The 26,691-nt window shown below is 42.2% G+C and overlaps 3 protein-coding genes across 3 annotated transcripts; 1 reads left to right on the top strand and 2 right to left on the bottom strand.

The window, feature by feature from the left end:
* Positions 1-782: 782 nt before the first annotated feature.
* On the bottom strand, positions 783-6,827 carry hsp90aa1.2 (heat shock protein 90, alpha (cytosolic), class A member 1, tandem duplicate 2). The gene is made up of 11 exons (XM_070848870.1): positions 6,698-6,827; positions 4,823-4,972; positions 4,243-4,609; positions 3,986-4,119; positions 3,568-3,900; positions 3,278-3,443; positions 2,957-3,147; positions 2,219-2,366; positions 1,847-2,115; positions 1,389-1,722; positions 783-1,214 (listed from the first exon to the last, which is right to left on the bottom strand). Exons 2-11 carry the CDS (start codon positions 4,970-4,972, stop codon positions 1,102-1,104), a joined length of 2,205 nt encoding a protein of 734 aa, XP_070704971.1. The 5' UTR covers positions 6,698-6,827; the 3' UTR covers positions 783-1,101.
* Positions 6,828-7,186: 359 nt separating this feature from the next.
* hsp90aa1.1 (heat shock protein 90, alpha (cytosolic), class A member 1, tandem duplicate 1) lies at positions 7,187-11,732 on the bottom strand. The gene is made up of 11 exons (XM_070848872.1): positions 11,602-11,732; positions 10,583-10,732; positions 10,113-10,479; positions 9,865-9,998; positions 9,426-9,731; positions 9,173-9,338; positions 8,843-9,033; positions 8,586-8,733; positions 8,200-8,468; positions 7,708-8,041; positions 7,187-7,609 (listed from the first exon to the last, which is right to left on the bottom strand). Exons 2-11 carry the CDS (start codon positions 10,730-10,732, stop codon positions 7,500-7,502), a joined length of 2,175 nt encoding a protein of 724 aa, XP_070704973.1. The 5' UTR covers positions 11,602-11,732; the 3' UTR covers positions 7,187-7,499.
* Positions 11,733-13,834: 2,102 nt separating this feature from the next.
* On the top strand, positions 13,835-21,736 carry wdr20b (WD repeat domain 20b). Its single transcript, XM_070849320.1, has 4 exons — positions 13,835-14,105; positions 17,933-18,115; positions 18,255-19,685; positions 19,957-21,736. Exons 1-4 carry the CDS (start codon positions 13,857-13,859, stop codon positions 20,011-20,013), a joined length of 1,920 nt encoding a protein of 639 aa, XP_070705421.1. The 5' UTR covers positions 13,835-13,856; the 3' UTR covers positions 20,014-21,736.
* Positions 21,737-26,691: the final 4,955 nt, after the last annotated feature.

The following is a 26,691-nucleotide window of genomic DNA, read 5'->3' as shown; positions in this document are numbered from 1 at the left end:
ATTCTGATTCAGCTTAAACTTTTCACAAAGACTACAATGCCCTTCCAGGTCATGTCACTGTGGCCTGAAAAAAATGCATCAGTATTGTAACGTTAGTTTATCCAGCACCTTTCATGGCCATGAATATGCATTTGCTATTCTGCTCTGCTGGCCAATTGTGGAGTCAACCCTGAGGTCCCCAGTCAATTAAAATGTAAATGTCTCATTTTGCTACCGGTGGAACTCATAGAAGCTTTATGGCAAGTGTCCCTGAACTTTTCATTTTACTTGACAGCATAAGAACAATTATTTTATATTATTCTCATTTCTTCCGTCTATGCGTTTTTTTTGGCTCCTGGTATCTGTATGTTATGAATTCAGTCTTTAAATGACTTTGTGACAGCGGTCTTTATTTCTGTAGTTAGTAACGTGTGTTAACTGTAATGATCACATACTTATGTTTCATACACACGGTGTTATCGACTCCGCTGTGCTTGGAAAGATTTAACTGAGTATCTACAAAAGAAGTACTAACTCTAAAGTTTGTACCTTTATCAACTGTTGTCTTTTTGCCGCCTCTGTGGCAGTTTGAAGTAAGTAACCTGCAATTAACCCCTCGAATTTCACAAGGATGTAACTTATTTTTAACTCGAAAGGAATATTTTACTCACATTTTCTACTGTCTTGGGCAAATAACAACTATAACAATGGATAGGTGACTCATCTCTTGTGAATGCCAGAGAATCAGTAAGAAGGAACAAAACATGACCTGTTAACAGGGTAAACCTTTATTTATGGGTCCCACCCGTTTCAAATTACAGTATCAATTTTGATATATTTTGATATATTTACAGTTAAAGTAAGACCACTCAAAGAACATTGGAATGTCAATAAATACAAAAACAAATACATTAAACTCAAAATACAAAAAGTGACGACTTAAAAAAATTTGTTCTAGAGGGAATGAATCTGAACTGCATATGGTCAGTGTAAAGGGAATAAAGTGAGCTTGGTCAAAAAAAACGGTTTGAAAAGGGGGGCATTCCAGGCTCATTTACAACATTAAACTTTTAAATGGTGTGTAGCACTACCCCTGAACAGCAGCAGGCAATAGAAAAAGGTCTAGTCCACCTCCTCCATCCTGGAGGTGTCGTCATCGTCCCCTTCAAGAGGGGGCATGTCCTCAGTGGGAGCAGAGGGGGCATCATCTGATACCAGATCGTCTTCATCGATACCTAAAAGAAGAAAGAAGCAAATCCAGAGTCAGTGTTTTTAATTATTCTATTGGTGGATGCCATGTACAGTAAAAGAATGACACAGCAGTGATTTAGAGCTCATAAACCCACAAAGACCATATTTAAAAATGTCATTTAAGCTTCATGTTGTGTCAATAAAATGCAAATACTCACCAAGACCCAGCTTGATCATTCTGTAGATGCGATTGGAGTGGGTCTGGGGGTCATCCAGTGTGAATCCTGAAGACAGCAGGGCAGTCTCGAACAGGAGGATGACCAGATCCTTCACAGACTTGTCATTCTTGTCTGCCTCTGCCTTTTGCCTGAGGGTCTCAACGATGGGGTGCTCAGGATTGATCTCAAGGTGCTTTTTAGCAGCCATGTAGCCCATGGTGGAGTTGTCCCTCAGAGCCTGGGCCTTCATGATCCTCTCCATGTTGGCCGTCCAGCCGTAGGTGCTGGTGACGATGCAGCAGGGGGAGGAGACCAGGCGGTTGGAGACGGTGACCTGTGGGGGTCAACAAGAGTTAATGCTATTTTCTGCCTTGTTTGCACAATAGTTAATTATACACAGCATCCACTTAAACACCTCATGGGTTGTTTTATGCGATTAATATATTTAATCAGCTCACCTTCTCCACCTTCTTCTCCAGGATGTCCTTCATGATCTTGCACAGGTTTTCAAACTGAGCTTTCTTCTCCTCCTGCTTCTTCTTCTCCTCCTCATCCTCGGGAACCTCCAGGCCTTCCTTGGTCACTGAAACCAGGTTCTTGCCCTCAAACTCCTTCAGCTGCTGGACGCAGTACTCGTCGATGGGCTCGATCATGTAAATGACCTCAAGGCCGGCCTTGCGAAGGCGCTCCACGAAGGCAGAGTTAGCCACCTGGTCTTTGGTCTCACCTGAAATAGATACACGACAATGTTGTCACACATTGACTCTGTTCACCTTATTAAAATGCTTTGTGCTTTACATTAACGGTTTACAGATGAAGAGAATTCTCACCAGTGATGTAGTAGATGTGTTTCTGGTTGTCTTTCATACGTGTAACATAGTCCTTCAGGGAAACCATCTCATCTCCAGAAGCTGAGGTGTAGTATCGCAGCAGCTCGGACAGCTTCTTCCTGTTTTGAGAATCCTCGTGGATCCCGAGCTGAAACACAAATACAATTGTCATTAAAGTGCAGTTCAATGCTAGTTGCATTAATTCAGTTGACATACCAGTTTATAATGCAACACTGACAATGTTAACATGCACACTAGTATTACATTGTCATTCCAAAAAATGACAATATTCTGAATTTTATTTTAGATTAGTAGGAATAGTCTTTCTTCAAGATAATGACAAAAAACAGAATATTTTCTGCATGCAAGTGATACTGTTATATGGGGTGTTACCATTGGCAACCCTACTGTCTTTTTTACATTTAAACAGAAGGCAACAGTAAGGAGTTTCAAACAAGACTCAAAGCTGCTTTACATTGGGACAATATGGCCCAAGGATCAGACAGATGGCTACTGTGCAAAAGGTCAAAGGAACAAATTGTAATTACTGACTAAAGTTGCCGTGGTTCAGCTCAATCCTGCTAAAATTCTGATTATATATTTGGCTTGATTTGACATTAACATACTATAAAACCAAAGCACAAGGGTTAAACGCAAGTTGGCCACCAAAACGTGTACTTGAATGTGACAAGATTAGGAAAACTTGCAGCCTGCACAGTGCAAGGTGAGGACATTGACCTTGATATTCTTGGAGAACTGCTCGTAACACTTTTTGTAGTTGTCCTTGTCCTCGGCGAGCTCAGTGAAGAGTTCCAGGCACTTCTTGACCAAGTTCTTCCGGATGACCTTCAGGATCTTGCTCTGCTGCAGCATCTCTCTGGAGATGTTAAGGGGCAGATCCTCAGAGTCCACCACACCCTTGATGAAATCTGAGAGGATGGATAAAGACAACCTGGTCAGCAATGTATTCAAATTTCTAAGATGTATCTAAGATGATATATGATTACTGGATTTATGGACAAAAAGTTAAAGCAATTACACATTTAGGTGGATACTTACTGAGGTACTCAGGGATGAGCTCATCACAGTTGTCCATGATGAAGACTCTGCGCACATACAACTTAATGTTGTTCTTCTTCTTCTTGTTCTCAAAGAGGTCAAAGGGGGCACGGCGAGGCACAAAGAGCAGAGCGCGGAATTCCAGCTGCCCCTCTACTGAAAAGTGCTGTGGGAAAAAGGATTGATTAGATTAGTTAAAGGGTCAGTTTTTAAATTTCTATTGTTATTTGCATCCCAAAATAGACAACGTGTGCATTTTCAAGTCAAAATAAAATCATTGAAAGATCTACCTTGACAGCCAGGTGGTCTTCCCAGTCGTTGGTAAGACTCTTGTAGAACTCTCCATACTCCTCATTAGTGATGTCATCTGGATTACGGGTCCAGAGGGGTTTGGTCTTGTTCAACTCCTCCTGGTCAATGTACTTCTCCTTGATCTTCTTCTTCTTCTTCTTTTTGTCACAAGACTTGTCGTGATCGTGATCGTGGTCATGCTCCTCATCAGATCCCACATCCTCGATCTCAGGCTTGTCCTCGTCCTTGTCCTCGTCTTCATCCTTGTCTTTCTCCTTCTCCTCTTCCTCTGCCTCGTCATCACTCACCTCCTTGTCACGCTCCTTCTCCACCTGAATAAAAGTAGAACTCAGTCACTGGTCATGTTTTTTGGACTACTAAAATGAATGCATGTTAACAGTGTAAATGTTAACTTACAAAGAGAGTGATGGGATAGCCGATGAACTGTGAGTGCTTTTTCACAATCTCTTTGACTCTTCGCTCCTCAATGTATTCTATCTGGTCTTCTTTCAAGTGCAGGATCACCTTGGTGCCACGGCCCATGGGCTCAGCTACATGGGAAAAAGATGGGTCAATGCAAATGACACATAACCCTGGCACCTCCTTTAGGTACCCCTTTACTGATAAAACTGAATTGTTTACAATGACAAAAAAGTTGCCTTCAAACTACTTACAGTTGTCCACTTTAACTGTGAATGAGCCTCCTGCAGAGGATTCCCAAGCATACTGCTCGTCATCATTGTGCTTGGTGATGACGGTCACCTTCTCAGCCACCAGGTAGGCAGAGTAGAAACCCACACCAAACTGACCGATCATGGAGATGTCGGCTCCAGCCTGCAGAGCCTCCATGAAAGCCTTGGTGCCAGACTTGGCGATTGTGCCCAGATTGTTAATCAGGTCAGCCTTGGTCATGCCAATACCTGTGTCAATCAGGGTTAGGGTGCGTTCCTCTTTGTTGGGAATGAGTTCGATTTTGAGGTCCTTGCCAGTGTCCAGCTTGCTGGGGTCAGTGAGACTCTCATAGCGGATTTTGTCCAGGGCCTGGAGGAGGGGAAAAAAATTAATGGAACATTTCAACATAAGTTTAAATGATGATGTCTTTTAAACTACTCAGTATTTTTAATTGTTACTTCCTTGATCATCTTTCACAGCCACACAATATAGCACTACTTCCCTGAAAATAGTTGAATCAGCATCTTTGACACAATAGGAGATTAAGGAAACAGCTTTGGTTTGATACTATGACAGACTTACATCTGAAGAGTTGGAGATAAGCTCCCTAAGGAAGATCTCTTTGTTGGAATAGAAAGTGTTGATGATCAGGGACATCAGCTGAGCAATCTCAGCCTGGAATGCAAAGGTCTCAGCCTCCTCCTCCATTGTTTGGTCATGCGGTTCAGGCATCTAGGCAGAGGGGAAAGATGAGCATATATCATGGTTCTACACATGTTCTTTCAAAATAAACTGTATGTCCCATGAGTCTGCATTGTTTGCCTCCCTATAGCACAACAGAAAAACACCTACGTCATAATTTGAATTAGATTTGAGAACTATATTGCCCAAAAGGAATAATGTTGAACACTTATGAATCATTAAAGTCTGACCCAATAATTTTACTTGGTCATCCATTTTTTTGTTATAAAGGAACACTATGGCTCTGTCACATTCACTGGTCACCACAGTGAGTAATAATCCAAGTATTTAAAATTACACATATAACCAAATAAACACCACCGAGAACAACAAGTCTCAATAACTACCCAAAAGTTTAATCAATACCTAACACAATCTCACTAATTATTACAAGTCTATTATTATTATTATTATTATTATTATTATTACACAACGTGTATCCATTAACATTATCCATCATCTATTGGTGCCATTATCAAAACACTGACCAATCGATTGACACTGAACATCAGCTATCTGAAGTAGCAGTGAGGTATGCAACAGTAATGACAGCTCGTATGTGAGCATGTTTCACTTGTGCAAGCAGTTGGTGTGACAGACGGTCCAGCTCTGTTTACTGCTCTACCTGCCTTTAATTCATCTTGTCTGCTTCTGCCTTTAGGAAGGTTACATAATATTCATTTTATTTCCTGCAAAATACAAAGTATATTTTGATAGTGTGTAAAGACACTTGTACTCTGCAGATTAAAAAATCTTTATTGTCTCAGTTTATTTTATTAGATTCCACAACAGAAAGGGCAACAATGATGCATTACTGTATTTCAACTCACAAAGTAGATGAATCATGACAGTGTAATTACATGTGCTTCTTTCCTCTCCTACTGCATGATTGGATTGTAGTTGATCAGTGAACAGCACGTGGTTGGAATTAGATATTAGCATCAGCAATAATGACACCACCTGCCGGTTTCCCAGGCGAAATGCAAGTTTCTAGAAGGTACCAAGACTCGAACAGAACCCTCTAGTAGTTTCTATAGAAGTCGAAAGCTCCTCCTTTTAACCATCTGAGGAGGTTATGAGAATGATGCCCCTGCACTTCACTTATTTAGCACTGAATCACTGTTAAGGCAGAGGATGGCATGGACAGGCAATCTAAGAAACCCGATTTAGGTTCCTGCTTATCACCCTGCTTAGTATAATTCCTGCCAGGTGCACCACGAATGCACCGTGCGGTCCATGTGGCTGCTGTCTCGCAGCTTTGAGCGATGCAAAGGTAAAAATGTGGGCGGGATAGTTGCCAAGATAATGTTGGAAAAAGTTTTGATATGTGTGAACAACACCTATGCGCCAGGGGGAATCACTTTGTCACCACCGCTACAAACCTTCATGCAAAAGTGTCCAAACACACTGGCAAGCCTGTGGGTAATGTGTCAGTGTAACGTTAATCTGATTATAACACGATGTACGTTAACTAGGTTTCACTGTAGCTTCACCTGAATCATCAGAATTTGCATGAAGGCGTGTCAGAATATTTTAAATTACTGTCTTGTTATAGAATATCAAGCTTCGATGGAGAACGGCTGAGCTGGAAATTACTTAATTTAGCTAATATTTGCTAGCATTAACCATGAATGTCAACGCGTGCAACATTATATTTTATCAGTAAGCATCACCGTTGGGACGTTATCGTTATATAAAAAATAAACATTAATTTACCTTGGTCCTCAGTGTCCTGAAAACTCCTGTGTGAGGCGTGTGGAGGTCGTTTCTGAGTCGCCGGCAGCAGCACTGGTGACTTATTCAGAGGTTACAGGGCGACTGAACTGCATTTAAGTATCTTCTACGAGCGTTCGAGAATCCCGACCTGAGCTTCCAGAACCATCTGGAATCTTCCTCGCCACAGTTCGGTGGTGGCCGCTGATTGGCCCCAGTGAGCCGTCAATCATTGTGGGCACACGCCTCCCTGTCCATTCTCGGTCGGAGGAGGCGGGACAATGAGAGGGGAGGCCGAGCCGGGCTAGAGAGGCGTGCAGGAATGTGTACTACAATGAGCCGTGCCGTGCCGTGCTCACTGAAAATTCCAGAACACCGAGTAAAGGTGTTTGATCCATATCAAGAATAACCCTGATAATCAGTTTATAGGAGACAAACAATGTGATAAAGATCAGAATGCAATGGACTCAATATTAGGCAAGATTGCTGGTCTTATTTCTAAATAAATTTTATTACAAATTTCAATGCATTTCATAAAAAATGTAACAGTTACAAAAAGAGACACAAGTCAAATTCCCTGTGACTACATTACTCTTAATGGTTGTCAGTAGTTGTATATAAGCAGCTGATACAATGTAGACTAAGCCACATTGTGGCCTAAATTAATCCCTTTAATTAACTTGTACTGAATAGTTAATGCTGTTGAAGACATGAGAGTTGTGTTAGAATGAACTGTCTATTCGAAGACACTGTGTAACTTATAAAAATAAAAACTAAGAAAGCAGGAGAGCGTCTATGGCGTGTTTTAGTCGACTTCCTCCATTCTTGATGTGTCATCATCGCCTTCCAAGACTGGCATATCTTCATCAGCAGGCTGAATGAGGTCCTCAACTGCAGAATCATCATCATCGATACCTGCGAATGAGAGCATAGTCATCAGCAACCAAAGGCACTTATGTATAATAAGTAGACTAATTCCTGTAATGTCTGTAATGTCAGGGAGAAAAGCATACCAAGACCCAGCTTGATCATTCTGTAGATGCGGTTGGCATGTGTCTGTGGGTCCTCCAGTGTGAATCCTGAAGACAGCAGGGCAGTCTCAAACAGGAGGATGACCAGGTCCTTCACAGCCTTATCGTTCTTGTCTGCCTCTGCCTTCTCCCTCAAGGTCTCAACGATTGGATGCACAGGGTTGATCTCAAGGTGCTTCTTAGCTGTCATGTAGCCCATGGTGGAGTTGTCTCTCAGGGCCTGAGACTTCATGATCCTCTCCATGTTAGCTGTCCAGCCGTAGGTGCTGGTGACGATGCAGCAGGGGGAGGAGACCAGGCGGTTGGAGACGGTGACCTGTGGGGGTCAACAAGAGTTAATACTATTTTCTGCCAATGGTGGCCTGTCAGTAATAAAATGTTCTGTTATTGTTATGATCAAAACAAAATTGAATATAATATTTGCATAATAGTACTGGAACATTAAAGTAGATGAGATCATTCTCCTGCCGTTACCTTTTCAATCTTCTTGTCAAGGATGTCCTTCATGATCTTGCACAGGTTTTCAAATTTAGTTTTGAGCTCCTCTTGCTTCTTCGTCTCCTCCTCATCCTCAGGCAGCTCCAGGCCTTCCTTGGTCACTGAAACCAGGTTCTTGCCATCAAACTCCTTCAGCTGCTGGACGCAGTACTCGTCGATGGGCTCAATCATGTAAATGACCTCAAGACCGGCCTTGCGAAGGCGCTCCACAAAGGCGGAGTTAGCCACCTGGTCTTTGGTCTCACCTGCGAAAATTAATGTGAGGTCATTGAATCAATATGCTTATAACTCGATCACTTTTGAGTACACCTTTAAGCAAAATTGTAAAAATAAGAGAATGGATGTCAAGTTGAATAGCTAACCTGTGATGTAGTAGATGTGTTTCTGGCTGTCCTTCATGCGTGACACATAGTCTTTCAGGGACACCACCTCATCTCCAGAGGCTGAGGTGTAGTAGCGCAGCAGCTCAGACAGCTTCTTCCTGTTCTGAGAGTCTTCATGGATGCCAAGCTAAAGCATAAAATGATGTGTTACTAATATTGAACAGTTAAACGTGAAATTTAAGTGTCCTATATGAGGGGTTACAGTTGAAGAAATAAATTCAGGAGGATCAGCTTACCTTGATATTCTTGGAGAACTGCTCGTAACACTTTTTGTAGTTGTCCTTGTCCTCTGCGAGCTCAGCAAAGAGTTCCAGGCACTTCTTGACCAAGTTCTTCCGGATGACCTTCAGGATCTTGCTCTGCTGCAGCATCTCTCTGGAGATGTTAAGGGGCAGATCCTCAGAGTCCACCACACCCTTGATGAAATCTAAATAGAGACAATAAAGACCGCTCAGCCTTCCAAAGCCAGACTAAACTGACTTTTTAAAGTTAAAAACACAAGGATTGAACTAAGAACTGGTATGTGAATGGTTAGTAATACACAACGTGTTACTGATGTTACTTACTGAGGTACTCTGGAATCAGCTCCTCACAGTTGTCCATGATGAAGACCCTGCGCACGTACAGCTTGATGTTGTTTCTCTTTTTCTTGTTTTCAAAGAGATCAAATGCAGCCCTTCTGGGAACAAAGAGCAAAGCGCGGAATTCCAGCTGACCCTCCACCGAGAAATGCTGCAGAGATAATGAGACATTTATTTGGCTTAAAATGCATTACATTGAGTAACGATATAATTAGCAAAGCGGCAGCAGTGGACTTACCTTGACAGCGAGGTGGTCTTCCCAGTCGTTGGTGAGGCTCTTGTAGAACTCTCCATACTCTTCGTTGGTGATGTCGTCTGGGTTACGGGTCCAGATTGGCTTGGTCTTGTTCAGCTCCTGAGCATCAATGTACTTTTCCTTCACCTTCTTCTTCCTCTTGTTCTTGCCGTCCTTTGTGTCCTCGTCCTCGTCAGAGCCCACGTCCTCAATCTTTGGTTTATCCTTGTTCTCTGCAGCATCTTTCTCAACTTCTTCTTCCTTCTCTCCGTCGTCGAGGTCCACCTCCTTCTCCCTCGTCTTCTCCACCTTAAAGGTAAGTGATAAGCGTGGTGGTTTAGAAATGTTCTAGTTTAAGCATGCCAATATCATTGGTTATTTTCTTATTACACAGAATTATTTTAATACAGGTTTTCAAATTGTTATTACTAATGCAACTTACATAAAGTGTAATAGGGTAGCCAATGAACTGTGAGTGCTTCTTCACAACTTCCTTGATGCGCTTCTCCTCACAGTACTCTGTCTGGTCTTCTTTGAGGTGAAGGATCACTTTTGTTCCTCTGCCAATAGACTCTCCTAAAAGTAGCAATAAAATCAGCGATGAGAGCAGTGCCTGCTAATGAGCCAAATCATATTCACCATGCAAATGATTGAATAGAGAATTTCACCAATGAGAGTAATGAGAGTTACCGGGGTCAGGTTTGACAGTGAATGAGCCTCCAGCTGCAGACTCCCACACGTACTGCTCGTCATCATTGTGCTTGGTGATGACGGTCACCTTCTCAGCCACCAGGTAGGCAGAGTAGAAACCCACACCAAACTGACCGATCATGGAGATGTCGGCTCCAGCCTGCAGAGCCTCCATGAAAGCCTTGGTGCCAGACTTGGCGATTGTGCCCAGATTGTTGATCAGGTCAGCCTTGGTCATGCCAATACCTGTGTCAACCAGGGTTAGGGTGCGAGCATGCAGGTCGGGAGTGATTTCAATCTTCAGTTCCTTGCAGGAGTCGAGTTTGGTGGGATCTGTCAAGCTTTCATATCTGATTTTGTCCAAGGCCTGTCCGGAAGGGATAAGCTTGTTAGAATAGTGATGCTTGCATACATGTGAGGGCTGCTTACATTTGAAAAACAAAAGAAGATCTGTTGCTGATTTTGCTTACATCTGAGGAGTTGGAGATGAGCTCTCTAAGGAAGATCTCTTTGTTTGAGTAGAAGGTGTTGATAATAAGGGACATAAGCTGAGCAATCTCAGCCTGGAAGGCAAAGGTCTCCATTTCCTCCTCCATAACGTGTCCAGCATTCTCAGGCATCTAAAAGAAACACATATTATATTAAGTTTGATAATAGATATATGAATAAGAATGATAAATTAACCCAAATGTTGCTGTATATGTTACATATCTTGGAAATCATTTCCTGCTGTTACATTTGAAGTCTCTTTCTCCCCCTTGTTAAAGGCAGCCGCATGGCTGAGGGAGGTAGCCATTGCTGATAGTGGATGAACACATGTTCCTCCTGTCAATCACAGACTTGCCATTTGGGAAAATGGGTGGAGTTATGATGCTTTCCCCAACCCCCCCAAAGCTTTAGCATGTGTCATTCAACATCTTTAAGTTGAAGCAAGGAACAGCAGTTAGAGAATAAATCTGTTTGTTTTTTTTAGCTTTAGAGCAGTAATGATCTATTATGTTTTTTTCACAAGTGGTTTCATTTGGATTTAGTGTTGAACAAAAAAAGAATCTGCCTTATAGTAAAAAAATTTCAGTTTCTTGTGTATGGACATTCATAAACATTGAAATTGGCCATAGAAACATTGTGATTCCATTGCACTGAAACACTTCCCCTACTACTGTAGTGTTTTGTGATACTTTTAAGCACCAACATGTGAAACTGCTGTATCTACTCTTTTGCCAACTGGTCTTCCTGCTCAACCGCCATTGCTCTCATACTCAGGGTCACCCTGCTTGCCATGTGCTCCTTGCATGTTCCAGTCTCACTTAGATAGTAATGTTAAAAAAGCTATTCTGCCACATTACAAATAACTGGTAGATTAAGTATGCTTTTACTCATATTCATAGCAACTGTTCTTCACTTCTGTCCTTTAAACATCAAAATGCTTTTAATTTTAAAATTGCAAAGTAACAACAGATGTATTCAAATGTAGGTTTTCCAGCCTTACCTTGAATATATTCTTTTTCTGCTGTCACTTCTTGATTGCCGTCAAACGTATCACTGAGCTTGTCTTCTCTTGTTGAAGAGCTCCTGGTGTGCACTCCGCTGCTGCTCCTGTGGGCACTAAGTCTCTTGGTGAGTTGAGTATCTTTTGACTATGCAGACCCCGTGAGATGCCGGTGTCTTTTTATACTTAAGGGGTGGTTTCTCGAAGCTCCCATTCAGAAGCTTCCAGAAGATACGTTGACTACACTAAGAGGGAGGGAGGGGGTGTTAAGGAAGGGCCCAGAAGGGGGGTAGTGAGTGGGACACCAGAGCCCTAAAGTTTATGTGCCCTTATAGGGCTGCAGAGTCACAAGAAGTGCCTGTCACTCACATTGAGAGCTTTCCTGATAGCTTGTCTGGCTATCAGGCACCATACCCCCCTGTAAGCGTCACAGCTGTGCAGCGCCTTTGCCATCAGCTGCTATTGTGGAGCCTCATTGGACGCACACATGCCATAGGCTTCCTATGGACTGCAGGCCCATTTCTTTTTTTGGCACACAAGATTGGGTTGAATCTCAAAGGTTTGACATGTTTGAAACAGTTGCGCAGAGCATTACAACTCATGTGCAGCATATCTCAGAGAAGCTGAGATACACCTTGAAAGAATTTGTTCCTGAGATTCTTTTCTTAAAATCTCTCCACTGTGGGACAAATAAAGGAATATCTTATCTTTTTTTTTATTATTAAAACACAATTAAGATTGATAAGAAACTTTATACTAGCAGTTTTGAAAAAAAAGAGACGCACCAACTGGACATATTCCAGAGCTCTCAGCTGCATCTTTTGGCTTTTCGCACCAGATGGACTTTGCAGACAGCATCAGCTGTCTCAACATGGAGATGCAAACAATTACAAAATTTTCATTTTTGGGATAATTATCAGGCCATGTTTAGAAACTGTAAGGGTATTTGGGATACAAAAGTTCAACAGTGTAGGTGCTGCCCTTGTGCTTTAACATGTATGCCATGTGGCTAATTAAAATGATTAAAATTGACTGTAAAATGTCCTCAGCGCTACAGTAATGAATGTCTTTAGGTTTCATGATTTGCGAGGTGGATATTTTAGCTGTATGTCTTAGTTGAAGGAAAGATGACAGTTTTGTAATACTGTTGTTAAGATGCACTATGAGTGCACACTGGAACATGGCTTGGTAGGGAGCCCAGGGAAATTACACATAATCATGATTTCCAAATTTACAAAACAGTAGTTTAATGAGAGGTGTCAGAACCCCAAGAGAGAGGAAAAAAGTGTAACGTAGTTTCATCCTGCATAACACTTGCAATTTACCACAAATGACTCACACGCAGAGGTTTTCAAATGTGGGATTATAGTAAATACAACCTTGGATAAGATCGAAGGCTAGAATTCTCTGGTCCAGTGTGGGTGTTAGTCACATCAGCTGACCAGAGGATGGCAGTGTGTAGCATTGCAATGCTACAGAGCTGTTATGTAATCGAGATGTTTCCAGTGAACAGCAGACGCTGCTAGAAGCTGTGACAAATATGGAGAACTGTCGCAATCACTGTCAGATGATATTTCTGAAGCAGAGAGCCAGATTCCTCATTGTTTACATGGTTTTCTAGAATAAAATGGTGTGTCCATGCTTCTGTGGAACAGTGGTACATGTAGACTAGGATGGTGGAGGTGTATAACTTGGGATGTCCATGATTGGATATCCTTATTTCAATATTTTGATTACAGCAAAAGTCCACAAGGTTCATTATGGGTGCTGTCTACGAGAACGTTGTGTCCATATGAAATTTATTTTTAGGTATAATCTATATGTGTTTTCCTGTATTCTGCCCATGCAAAGGACAGAGGATAAATACAACATTTCAGTAAACCTAAACATATTTTAAAAATGTTGCTTGGCTTATAATTATAGGAGATTTGTTTTTTTATATTTCCTTCTGCAATTTGATTTGCCCTTTAATTTAAATGTGTCCGTGGTAATATCCAATATTCTAATAGATATTCTGAATTTTATTACATGATTACATTACATACAATACGTACAATATGTCTGTTAGGTGTATTCATGATTCGTTATCAATCTGTGCGTGTGATGTTTGATATATTTCTTGTTTATTTTTTTCTAGTTTGATGTCATGTGACTTCACACTTCTCTCTACGCATGGCTGCTGTACTTCAATGGTCCGGCGCATGCGCTGTCAGTAACATCCGGGGCCCGGACAAGGATGAACGCCAATTTCCAAGATGGCGGCGGAGGGAGGAGGGAAGGAGATGAACGAAATTAAAACTCAATTCACCACACGAGAAGGCGTCTACAAACTCCTCACTCACTCCGAATACAGCCGCCCGAACAGGGTGCCTTTCAACTCGCAGGGCTCCAATCCCGTCAAGGTCTCCTTCGTCAATGTAAACGACCAGTCCGGCAACGGCGACAGGATCTGTTTCAATGTGGGCCGGGAACTGTACTTTTATATCTACAAAGGCGTGAGAAAGGTAAACAATATTGACTGCAGCGATGAAGCCCGCGCTGTCCGGGGGCAGCCCATTGATTTGGCTGCTCCAAACGTGTCGCAACCTGGTTGTCAACTCTCTCAGCGTCTGTCATTGAAGTGCGCAGATTGTCAAGACAAGGCCATGTAGCAGACCTAGCTAAGTTAGGAGCTAATTAGCATACTTAGCTAACATCGCCACAGTAGTTGTTTTGCCTCGATGAGACTTGTGTGCACTTTCTGAGCGCGCCAGTTGTTTAAGTTCTCGGCCAGTGACGTGAAATTTTTCAGTGGACTAGTTAACACGAGAAACGGCACGTCTTAGATTGTGTTTGTTTATCCTCGCTCTTCACATGATGAAGCTGTATGTGGGTGGAAAGTTGTCAACAGTGCTCACCAGCAGGTTCAACTCTGCTGAGTTGCTATTACAGAACTTGGCGTGCACTTTGTAAGCTATGGGAGGGATAGTGAGGCGTGTTTTGTTGTTCGTGATGTGGTGATGTGTGCAGTGTACTGTCAGGATTTGGACGTGATGCAGTGTGATCCACTGTTTGGTTGCACACAGTGATGATGTCATTACAGCAAGTCACGTTTGGTCTTGTTCAGCAGGGATGGTGACTGTGACAGTGGTGATCATGCTGATGATGTGGTTGTCCCCTGGAGCATCCACAGTATATAAAATCTAAAGGAGCCCAGACTCCCTGTACGAACTCTGCTGCTATTTCTCCAGTTCTGGTGCTCTCACTGGGCTCTCACAATTTCACAACATAGTGGAATTCATAAGAGGAAGTAGCATTTATTCAGTTTTATTTTTCTGTGGACACAACTCAAACACGGACATTATGATATTGATATTTGACTGTGGAATATGCAAAAGTATGCACCAGTGTATCACGGCTGATTTCAGCTTTTAAAAGCAGTGTTGATGTTATTGCAGTGTTTTTAATACAGAAAGTAGCCTGATCGTGACTTAAGTGTGTTTACTAATTAATTTTAAGGACAATTATTTCATATAATACAACAGTCAGTCTAGCAAGTGAAAGAAAATATGTTGTTTTTTTTACTATTTAAAAAGAACTTTAAAATTAGCTTCCCTGAAAAACAACCAGCACCTGTTTATAAAACAGAAAAATAGATTGAGCCACATAACTTGGAAGTTGATGTAAACAACCTACATTCCTGACAGTGATGGCCGGATTGAAGCCTGAGATCATCGGTTAATTGCCTACTTTGGGTTGCAACAGTGAAAGTCTGATACGCTTGCATCCCTTTGACCCTTTTAGATATCTGCATCTACCTGCGTACTCTTTACAACCTCAATCACACTCTTGGAATGCAGGCAAGGCACAATTGTTTTTCCACACAACAGAAATAGCACAGCAGAATAGAAAAAAAAAAGGTGTTGTTTACCTTGGTGTTTGCTGATGTTTCAGAGATTTCCTCCAAATTATAATGAGCGTCTCTTCCCTGCAGCTCTTGATTTAAGTAACTCACTGTGACGGCATCTACTTTCACCCTTCATCCCTTATGATATATCAAATTAGTCTGTTGAATTGAAGAAAAATGTCCATGTGACAGTTAGACTTGAAGTCAGATAATGAATTGGCGTGGTGTGTTACGTGTGAGGCTTCCCTGCAGACAAATGAGAGTGGGTCTGAAAACAGGGAGACTGTTTTCTGTTGGTGGTGTTCCATAGTCAGAGGACTATGGAAGTATTAGAAGTCGTGCTGCCTTATTGTTGATTGAGATTATTGGACAAGCTGTCTACATTACCCATTTATCCGCCACTTGTCCCTCAGCTAATCAACTGTTTATGTCACTCTCTAGTTTATACTACTGCCCCATTAGAGAAGAAGCAACTGAAGGCAGAGTCACTATTTCCATCATTATTCCCACTGTTAGTCACCGTTATGTTTTTCAAGGCGTTTCTATGTTCATCGGTGACATCAGTGATGGTCGTTTGCTGAGTTGGTTGCTCGAAAGCACTCAGTGATGCTGCTACGGAGAAGCTGGCTGAGTGCTGACCAGTGAAGACATTTCATATTGTTCCTTGATGTATTCATTTAACAAAATAGCTGAACAATGGGTGGAACATAAGGTGAAGACATGGTCTTAAAGTCACAAGCAGCTGAAAAGTTTTGTCTCTCCAGAAGCCCTTGAACAAAGGTTGGAAGACGTCATTGATGATAACTAAACAATGATTATTGTGTTTATATTCAATATCACACACCATACGCACTCTTATAACTTTCACCAGAATGGTAATGAGCGCATGACCACAGTTACCGTCGAGCCGTAACTGCTTATCTATCTATTTATTCAGGCCCTGTCTTCTTATATTTATGTTATCGGTGCCCTTGCCTCTAATTCTGATGTTAGAAAATCACTTTCCCCACCAAAATGACCTTCAAAACTTTTCCGTCGTACATCCCAGCAGAAGTCTAGGCTCAGCTTGTGTTTGATGTAATTTCTGTTTGTGGATTTTCATTCAGCACAGCCGAACCTGCCTGGCACTATGCCATTCATTTCTAACTGAAGTAGACAGAGAGAGCAAGATCTAGACCGATCAAGTCTTGGGCTGTTTATACCCCTCACTCCTCAGATTAACCTTTGAAGTATCTCTCGCTTGTGTTTAGGACACTGTTATGGAGTGGTTTTATTTTTCTTCTCTCAGCCTGAAGATTGTGTAAAATATTTTGGTAGCCATTAGGGCAAGCTTAGCATCACTGTTGCACTTGAAATGAAAAAGTCTGGCATGGATCCATATCTGTTATAGAGCTGACTCACTTTGATAATACTGACAGCCTTATAGTTCCATCCCCCGAGCTTTCTCTCTGCCTCCTGTAATGCATGAAAATAGACCACAAGAGAGTTGCAGCGATACAGCATAAAGCCGTCACAAATATCAGATTTTCACGGAAACGGTGCAGATACATTCCATGTTAGAAGCTCCGTCCATCAGGCCTAAATTGTTACCTACCTTTTAGACCATTTTCAGGTTTAGCTAATTGTCTTGCCCTGTCTCCTACAATAATGAAACAGACTATTTTCAGTGATAGATATGGTCAGTCTGTGTGTAAAATAAAGTAAGGACATGAGACAATGACTACAGTCGTTCTATTTAATCTCACAGGATTGAAACATGTGTTGCATGTTAGGGGAAAATAGACTTAAAAAACACCACATTTTTAATTTCATTAAAACTTCTCTGTGTCACAGATTAAATTGAGCTGTGTTGTCAACCACCTGTTGGAAGACAAACTAAACAGTTAACCTATATTGTCTGGCTGGGCTTGGCTTCCTCTCTATTTTTGGATAATGACTTTCCATGTGTCACAATTCATTACTATCATGCACCAGGGACACTGGGTTGGCTCTTTGTAGACACCAACAAAGAGTAAATAGCAGCCAACAGTGCTCTTGAGATATTTGTCCCCAGCAAGTGTGGGGAGGCTTTTTTTTTTTTTTTAAAAGAATGTTTCTGTAGCCTCGAATTTTAATTGACCCCATTTCTGGCAGTCTGCTCTGGGATAAGTTGTCCCCTGGTGGTGTTTGAGAGAACTGAATGTAATTAATAGCATTGATGTACTTTACTGTGACTGAAGTATAAATGGATAATGTGTCAATCTCCTCATGCAGGAAATCTTTGGAGAAAAGCTGTGAGATAGCCTAAACATAAATGCAGAGCAGTGGAATGAAGTATTGGAGGGCACCTTGGAGGAGAACCAATATTCTTTTGTTCTTTTTTTTTGTCTTTTCTAAGCAGTGTCGAAATGGTTGACGCCAAAACCTGCTTTTTTCGACTAACTTGTGTATTTCTCATTGTTCTAGGCTGCCGATCTTAGTAAGCCCATTGACAAGAGGATATATAAAGGAACGCAGCCCACGTGTCATGACTTCAACCCCCTCACAGCTACAGCAGAGAGTGTCTCCCTGCTGGTGGGGTTTTCAGCTGGCCAGGTGCAGCTCATAGACCCGATAAAGAAAGAAACCAGCAAACTCTTCAATGAAGAGGTGGGTTCCAATCAGACAACTATGATCATGCTATCATTTAGTTTCTGTCACCCACTATTAGTAAGATAGTGTAATAACTAGCTGTTGACTGTCTTTGTTTTTTTCTCATTCTCTGTTTCTTTGTCCCTGTCCCCCCCAGAGACTTATAGACAAGTCACGAGTAACGTGTGTACGATGGGTTCCTGGTTCAGAGAGCCTGTTTTTGGTGGCTCACTCCAGTGGCAGCATGTATTTGTACAACGTGGAAAACACCTGTGGCACCACGGCGCCTCACTACCAGCTCCTTAAGCAGGGTGAAAACTATGCCGTGCACACCTGCAAGAGCAAGTCGGCTCGCAACCCATTGCTGCGCTGGACAGTGGGTGAAGGGGCGCTCAACGAGTTTGCCTTCTCCCCAGACGGCAAGTTTCTGGCTTGTGCGAGCCAGGACGGTTTCCTGCGGGTATTTGGCTTCGACGCTGCAGAGCTCCATGGAACGATGAAGAGCTACTTCGGTGGCTTACTGTGTGTGTGCTGGAGCCCAGACGGACGATACATTGTGGCAGGTGGGGAGGACGACCTGGTGACAGTGTGGTCATTTTCAGACTGCAGGGTGATTGCGCGGGGGCATGGCCACAAGTCATGGGTGAGTGTGGTGGCATTTGACCACTGCACCACTAGTGTGGAGGACGGTGACCCCCCTGCTGAGTTCAGTGGCAGTGATGAGGACTTCCATGAGCAGATTCACTTTGGCGCGGGCAGAGACAGAGCTAATAGTGCTCATTCTCGGCTTTCTAAGAGAAACTCTACAGACAGTAGGCCTGTTAGTGTGACCTACAGATTTGGCTCAGTGGGTCAGGATACCCAGCTGTGTCTGTGGGACCTAACGGAGGACATTCTCTTCCCTCACCTCCCATTGTCACGCACTAGGACTCACACTAACGTTATGAGTGCCACAAGCCCTCCAGCCACTGGACAAACTACTACTACTACTACTACTTCTTCTACTACTACTACAACTACTACTGTATCCGCTACTAATCCCAGTGGCACCAACGGTAAAGACAATGCGAGCAATAGTAGCACCAGTGGCAACCCAGCGAACTCCCTCCCCAACACCCTGCCTCGGTCCAACAGCTTGCCACACTCCTCCAACCCAACAGGGGGCAGCACCCCCAACAGTCACACAGGCAGCAGCAGCAACAGCAGCAGCAGCACCAAGGGAAACAGCATCATCGACAGCGCCTTCATTGCCACTGGCGTCAGCAAGTTTGCAACTCTGTCGTTACACGACTCGCGCAAGGAGCGCCACGAGAAGGACCACAAGCGAAACCACAGCATGGGTCACATCAGCAGCAAGAGCAGTGACAAGCTCAACCAGCTGAGCTCGTCGCGGACAACAAAAGCTGAAGTGGCTAAGACTCTGGGCACCACGCTGTGCCCACGCATGGAGGACGTGCCGCTGCTCGAGCCGCTGGTGTGCAAGAAGATCGCTCACGAGAGACTCACTGTGTTAATCTTCCTTGAGGACTGTCTGGTAACAGCCTGTCAGGAGGGTTTCGTTTGCACATGGGCTAGGCCTGGGAAAGTGGTGAGTGACAGGCCTCTCGAGGATACTGTCATGTGACACCTCTTAACTCACATTGTCTCCACCACAGGCATTTTGTCGCTCCATTCATAAGCTGTTAACGCCAGTGTGTGCAGCCAAAGGTTATTTCATCCAAGATTTATACTAAACCCTCAGCATTTAGATGGTTAATAGCGCATAATGTCCGACAGCAAACCTCACTATTCTGCCTCTTTTAATACATTCAAGTAACACTGTTGTTTGTTATCAATGTGTGTTATCTGTCTCTTCACAGGGATTGCTATCATCTCAAAACAACCCAGCCAACTCCCCCAGTGGAACAGTAGTATAGCCCCAGTGCTGGTGCTGCTAATGACAGCTCCATGCAACAGAGACGGGGATGACCAAGGCCAAGGCCCTGCAGCGCTTCTTCACACACTGTCACACACCACACGACCTCCAGTGTCACCTTCATTCTCGTCACTACAACCACCCAGCTCCCTTTGTGCTACTGCTCATGTTTAGATAAACGATGTTGGCCAAGCCAGGGTTAGAAACTTGACCCCCCTCTTATCTGGGGGTTAAAAAGGGTGCTACCGGAAGTAAGAGTGCAAGCTTTAAATCGTCCAGGAGGTTTATGGGAGGGGTTGACTGGCTCATTGTCCCACCTATGGTCATAACAAGTCGTGTCTAGTCTGAAAATAACACTCTAGTACCCAATCCTTTGTGCCTGTAGATCTTCAAAGACTAGAAATGCTGTAAGCATTGTGGTGATGCCTCAATCTAACATTTTGTATGGGTTTAATTCTCACATTTTTCCTACACTTTGTTTCTTCAAATGCATTCACTGCTAAAGGGAATGAGATGAGGGACTGTTCTGGAGCAGCAGCATATCCCCAATGCCAAGTCTTTTTCATTTGTCACTTCCTGGGCGATCCCTTGTGCAGCCCCAGTCCTCGACACCTGTTCAAGAGAGAGCGGAGCTTTTTACTTCCTTTAGAAATATTTTAATCAGAGGTATCACACTTTATAGTGAATTTGCACAGATTTTCTTTCATTCTCGTTTCTGTTTCTCCCATTTTTGAATTCATGACGGTGGAACACAAGCAGAATATTTTGAAGACAGCTTTGGAAGCACTTGGGGGGGGGGGGGAATGGCTTGTTATTGCCCTCTGTCTCAACGCTGGATGCTGCAATCATAGTTTTTTATATGGAAAAAAAATGTTTGCACTTAATAGTTTGTTAGAGGAGAATGGCTTTACATTTTTGGAGTGTGTAAGGACTCCTTGACAAGGTTGAAATATAAATAGAATAAAAAAAAAACCTTTGTATCTATTGAACATTTATTTTAATATTGTTTCAGATTAAATGGCTCTGTATTATATGTAAATATTGTACTTCAATGATTATGGGTGAAATGATCATTACATTAGTTCAAAGATCCTCATTTCAGAAAATAGTGATATTTCTAATACAGAAAATCTATACATAATATTAAAATGAATCTTGAATATGCAGGTGTTTCTTTTCTGTTGTACATAAAGAGAATTCAGGTGTATTTTTATTAATGAAACGTTTGGTATAGGAGATGTCTATGAAATCCTCTTATCTAACAGGTAGTGCTGAATGCTAGCTAGCCTGTCGCTGCAGATTCCTTTTACAACATAGGCAGGTAGGCGCAGACGCAGCAGTCTAATTCAGCCATCCCTCAGAGCTCAGGTAAACCCACAGGAAGACTAACGCTGGCATAGTTCCCCTCACTGGTCTCATCCATCAACGTGTGTGTGTGTGTGTGTGAATTCACTTAAACTAACAAATAAGACTGACAACCATGTTCTGCAGACAGGGCGGAAATCTGTGAGTCCTGTCGTCGCGAGTAATAATTACTGAACTGAACTTGTGAACAAACATTTGACACTGTCGAATACCAACCGACTTGTCAGCACTTGATGATGGAATTAAATGCTTGAGGTGAGCGTGTTTTTCAAAAGCACCCACATAGGAAGACTGAGGATTTTAACAGTGGGAGCCTTTTTCCTCCATGTGACGCCTATTAAAACAGCTTTGACAGATTACACGCTCCGTCTGTGTGACTTTATTAAGTGTCTTGCACTCGCCACATGAACCTGTGTCTACGCGTAGCCTAGTGTGAGTGTGATTCTTCATTAGTTGGGAGCGTACAAGAGCTTCATGCTTCCTTCCATGTGAGGCCAGAGGTCAGGCTTAGCACACAACATGAATTCATTAGATGTCCTGCTGACAGAGTGGACGCCGACTTCAATCAGTCCAATGGCATTCGAATAGCACTTCATTATCGTGGCATTTTGCTCAGTAGAGCATTTTATCTATTTCTATTACACAAAGAAATGGAAAGATTTTGAGAAGGGGATTAAATCAGATCTGACAGGACGTCCTGACATGGTCACCATTGCCATTAAGAATGAAGGGAATGAAAATACAGACCTTCTGCTGATCCAGTTAACTGGAGCTGGATGTATAATAATGACAATGATTACGATCATTTGCAATTCATGTTTTTTTGTCAGTTGGAGTTCACAGAGTAATTAAAGGCCCGGCCACAGAGGTGTTGTCACTTATCCTCGTTGATTAGGCTTCTGCAGTGGAGCCATGTTGGGAATCATGAAGTCACTAAAATCCATGCACTAATAAAGAAAAACGTTAACGGTGTAACTTGACCCAAACAGGAACAGGTAGGTGGAACAAATTACACCTTTACCTGACAGGAGGCTGAGGGAGATGCCAGTCAAGCACAGTTAATACAGGCCTACGCAGTGAATACACTTAAGTGAAAATACCTGTGTGTGTAGACCAAGGGTGTGTAGGGCCTTTAATGAAATGGTATAACAGGAGAGTGATGAAGACGCCAATAGGCCTTTGTCCCTTGTAGATGTTCTGAAATGTCAAAATAGGAGAAGCTCAGGGTGGAATAAAATATATAACAATTGATGATAGCTGAATTCAATTTAGCAGAAGATTGTTTTTTTTATTCTCAAGGCTGATATAAATGTATGAGGTTCTATTGAACTTCAAGTATAAAGTCTAATATGTAGAATATTAGTATATTAAGTCTAATTTACCATTTACCCTTCCGTTTCAGTGAATACCATGTATATCCAAATTAGGTGATTCTTGATTACATTTTTTGGGATGACCTGAAGGATTAAAGGCTCCTGTATCAGTTGAGAAAATCTTAAACTAAATAAGTAAATAGATAAGTGGGATTATCTTAATGCATCGTCACAAAGCTGAAAATGGCAGTTTGAGCTCATGAAACGTTACCTTGTTAGAGAGTTGTAATTTCCACATACGCTGCAAACATATCATGCTCTTATAGAATATGATGCTTTGCTGTAGATTAAACTACCCAACAGTTTGTACAGTACAACCTTAAACATCTACCGCAGTAAAATTAAACTCCCACAGTAAAGCACCAGTAACATTATTCCAAAGACATCACACACAATAGTAAAACACAGAGGGAAACATTTTTCTGCAGAATGAAAAATGAATACTTTTAATTCTGACACTTTATGTGAATGATGCTGATAGTTCTTACATACATTCAGTGAAGTATAATGTTGACTACTTTCACCACTGTCTGTGCCTGTAGCCTAAATACAACTTAGTGGCATGTTTGGGTTACAGTCGGCCAGTAGCTGGCAGTATTGCCCAGACAAACGAGAGCTTAAGAATTCCCTCGTAACCATTAAGTGAACTTGCATTTGATAACAGCTATCGCTTGTGCAAACAAGGCAAACATTGTCCATATATGTATATCCTGTTGTCTCCCTCTATGTCTCTTTACAAATGCATTTCTACTACTTCAATCTACTACTTCATATATATTTTATATTCCAAGTGGGGAGTAAAACTGCTCCTCCATAATTTATAAGTCACTTTTAGGGAGACATATGAGCACTCACAGCCATTAAAACCAGCGGCTTGCGGCACCACGTTGAGGGAAAGGTTGGAAAGTGTGATCAGCGGGCTGGAGAGGGCCGATCATCCTGTCAGGGTGTCACTCAACACATGACAGGCTCTGACTGACTGTCTGCACTTCCCCCCGTGAGCTGCACACATCAATTCCGAGCAGGTATCAATCAGGATTGCTGCTCACTGAGAGGGTTTACATAGAAACATCACACAGGCTCTAATACATACGCCATTATGGTTTTTCCTGTCAGCCACACTTATACATTATATATAAGACCAACCATCCTTTAATCTAACTGGCCATTTCAGTAGCAATCAAAACACTGTAGCGTATAGTAAGAGCTTGGAAAACAAATACATTTATCTTGCATCCTTGGGGGATTTGGTCCCACTTGATAGGAATTCAATAGATTGAGTGAGATTCCTACTGCATCTGTTAGGTCCTGCCTTAATCATCTTCTCGGTGATGCAGCTCCCTCATCTGCGTGCCTCTATATATTGACCCAGAGTTTTGTTTACCTAGCAATGTGTGCAGCAGCTATGAATGATTAATACAGTCGCTCAGAGCCACACGACTTCAGAATGAGCAGCTTTCAAGCGTGAGCATGTGTTGCAAAAAATTTGACAGTTGGAGATAATGGACTGAGAAAATGAATGCATAAAATTAAGCTTGCAAAATGTTATGCACTTTCTTGTTCCGTCAGTGATGGATTTCCTTTGAGCGTAATCTAGTCAGGTTAATGAAATGATCAAATTAACCTACATTTTCTTTAATTTCCACAGGAATATTTATTAGGCCCCGGTTGAAGCGCCATGTAGTGAGTTCAGGAATTAAGGAATGAGTTATGTTAGGTGTGAGGGTAACGATTGGATGATAAATGAGACGGATCATTGGAAACCAGTCTCCTTCAGAATTGATGTATTGGCATGTTGGAACTGGAGAGCTTGGACTCCAGCGTATAGATCATTTCCTATCCACAACCTTGTCTATTAAAAAAACAAGAAAACCACTGGTGTATAAGGGAGTCAGGCATAGGGCTAAACACTGCTGCAGGGTATTAAAACCTACTGCTACACCTCTCAATCATAATAATACTCGGGCAGCTAAATTCTCCAATGTTGCTAACTGTCTGCTGTTGGGCTAGCTGCTTGCCAACAACAACATAATCACAGAAAAAACAAATTGTGGCCAGAAAATGAAACCAATATGCTGAAAGATACTAAAACGGTTGATAATTCTCAGCAGGTTCATCATCAAGAAGGATTCTTCTCGTCATTTGACCCAGTTTTAACACAAAAGTAGTGATTATAGCTGCTTTACCGTGAGGTTAAAATCACATCCAGGTTGTAATCAAACTATCAAAAGATTCATGATTAAAATCCCACTGCATGAAGTATTTTGACTGCACGCTCCAGAGGCTTATTATTCCACACCTGAGCTTTGAAAAAGAGGAAGAAAAATCCACACACTTTCTACTTTCCCCATAGTTACTTCAGAGGAATGATTAGCCTGTGGCTACCTCAAGGCATATCACAAGTCAGTTTATTAAATTACAGCTATACTGTAACAGCTTATCTTTTCATACAGCCCCTTTTCAGCCTGGCTGTTCGATAAAAAAATTGTTCCTATATTTGTTTATCCTGTACTGAATTTGTTACTGTGTTGTGGTTTATGCTTCAATTTCCTCTCTGTTTATCTGCCCTCCCCTGCTGTCTGATTGTCTTGTTTCCGTGTAAACATGTTCTATATACCTAAAGGTTTACTGATTAATGGAAAAGTGCAGATAAGTGGGGCATCAAAAGATTGCATTCACAACCTGAGTGTTTTTCCTTTCCAATCTTGCCCTAAGATATTTAAGCATAGAGCTTTGAAAGGCTCCAGCGCCAGCTCACCATTAGTCACCAAGAATCAAGACCGCAGTGCCACTTCCTCCTATTCTCAATTCTATTCTAAGCTGTGATTCCCTCGAGATGTGAGCCCAATAATTGGGCCTCCACCATGGGAGCAGCTGCACAATTTGCCAGTCACATGACCTCAGCGAAGCACAACCAGTCACAAGTCTTCACACTGTATTAGGAATTAAAGTTCACACATAGGAAATAAAAAGAGACTTCTTATGCTGCAGAAATCACGCAGTGTGTTTATCACAGAGGAAGCTTTGTTAGGCTTCATCAGTGTTAGTCAGTGAGGGACGTTTGTCTTACTCAGCGACTGTACGACAGATATATGACTTACATTTAGCTTGTCATATTTAATTCATGCAATGTTTAGGCATTTTATGTTGAAAGTCGAGTCGCGGAAAGGCCCCAGGCTGAGTCTGCCAGATGATGTATTTAATATGAACTGTATGGAGAGTCCAGTCAGCGATATGTTTGCAGTTATTCCAGATTTTGAACAGTGTGCAGAACTGATTGTTAAACACTGCCGGAGGGGGGAGGGGGAATCAATGCGGCTTCAGAGAAGCCACCGCGCTTTGGGTCTCAGTGGAAACCATCAATACTGAACTGTGGTCTAAGCACTTAAAATGGAAATGCACCATCAAGAGCAACAGCACGAACGAGAAAGTTGTATCAGTGTCTTGGGATCTGTCCAGGTGCATCGTGTGCATTTATCTGTGAAATCAAAATGTTCGTACAAAGATGCAGGTGCCTGAATTGGCATATTCTACCCCTAAGCATTGATGCACTGCAACAAAATAAAACAAATGCCCTGCAATGACTACACACTCCCTCTGTGAAACATGGCTGGACGAAACTGGACAATGTTCCCCATAATAAGTATTGCTGGCATGTTTATTAATGCTGTATTAATGTACCTTGGGTGACATCCTTTCTGCTGTCACAGGAATAATGAAACTCTTGGTGTGATCTAGAAACCTGTTGAAGATAAGCTAAGTGCGAGATTATTTAAATGGAACAAGGTGTCTCAAAGGATCTCCTTTGATCTCAGCAAATTTGTGCGATATAAATATCTTCAAATTAATTATGCATGCACAGTGGGATTGCTAAATCCACAGATTCACCGAATGTATGACTGCCCCGATGAGCGCTTGCCTGCTCTTCCCAGTTTACCACT

Source organism: Pempheris klunzingeri, chromosome 18 (assembly GCF_042242105.1).
Source record: "Pempheris klunzingeri isolate RE-2024b chromosome 18, fPemKlu1.hap1, whole genome shotgun sequence".
In the NCBI taxonomy this organism is placed as follows: Eukaryota; Metazoa; Chordata; class Actinopteri; order Acropomatiformes; family Pempheridae; genus Pempheris; species Pempheris klunzingeri.
Note: the sequence above shows the minus strand (reverse complement) of the source record. Positions and strands in the feature narration are given on the sequence as shown.

What these genes read in the sequence shown, in the direction of transcription:
- hsp90aa1.2 (XM_070848870.1), bottom strand. Translation starts at nt 4,972, where the DNA reads ATGCCTGAACCGCATGACCAAACAATGGAGGAGGAGGCTGAGACCTTT. An exon ending in TGGAGAAGAAGGTGGAGAAG is followed by an intron (nt 1,723 to 1,846) that starts GTGAGCTGATTA and finishes TGACCCCCACAG; the next exon opens with GTCACCGTCTCCAACCGCCT. An exon ending in AATGATCAAGCTGGGTCTTG is followed by an intron (nt 1,215 to 1,388) that starts GTGAGTATTTGC and finishes TTCTTCTTTTAG; the next exon opens with GTATCGATGAAGACGATCTG.
- hsp90aa1.1 (XM_070848872.1), bottom strand. Translation starts at nt 10,732, where the DNA reads ATGCCTGAGAATGCTGGACACGTTATGGAGGAGGAAATGGAGACCTTT. An exon ending in TCATCTCCAACTCCTCAGAT is followed by an intron (nt 10,480 to 10,582) that starts GTAAGCAAAATC and finishes CCTTCCGGACAG; the next exon opens with GCCTTGGACAAAATCAGATA. An exon ending in AAGACCACCTCGCTGTCAAG is followed by an intron (nt 9,339 to 9,425) that starts GTAAGTCCACTG and finishes TTATCTCTGCAG; the next exon opens with CATTTCTCGGTGGAGGGTCA.
- wdr20b (XM_070849320.1), top strand. Translation starts at nt 13,857, where the DNA reads ATGGCGGCGGAGGGAGGAGGGAAGGAGATGAACGAAATTAAAACTCAA. An exon ending in TCTACAAAGGCGTGAGAAAG is followed by an intron (nt 14,106 to 17,932) that starts GTAAACAATATT and finishes TCATTGTTCTAG; the next exon opens with GCTGCCGATCTTAGTAAGCC. An exon ending in GGGCTAGGCCTGGGAAAGTG is followed by an intron (nt 19,686 to 19,956) that starts GTGAGTGACAGG and finishes GTCTCTTCACAG; the next exon opens with GGATTGCTATCATCTCAAAA.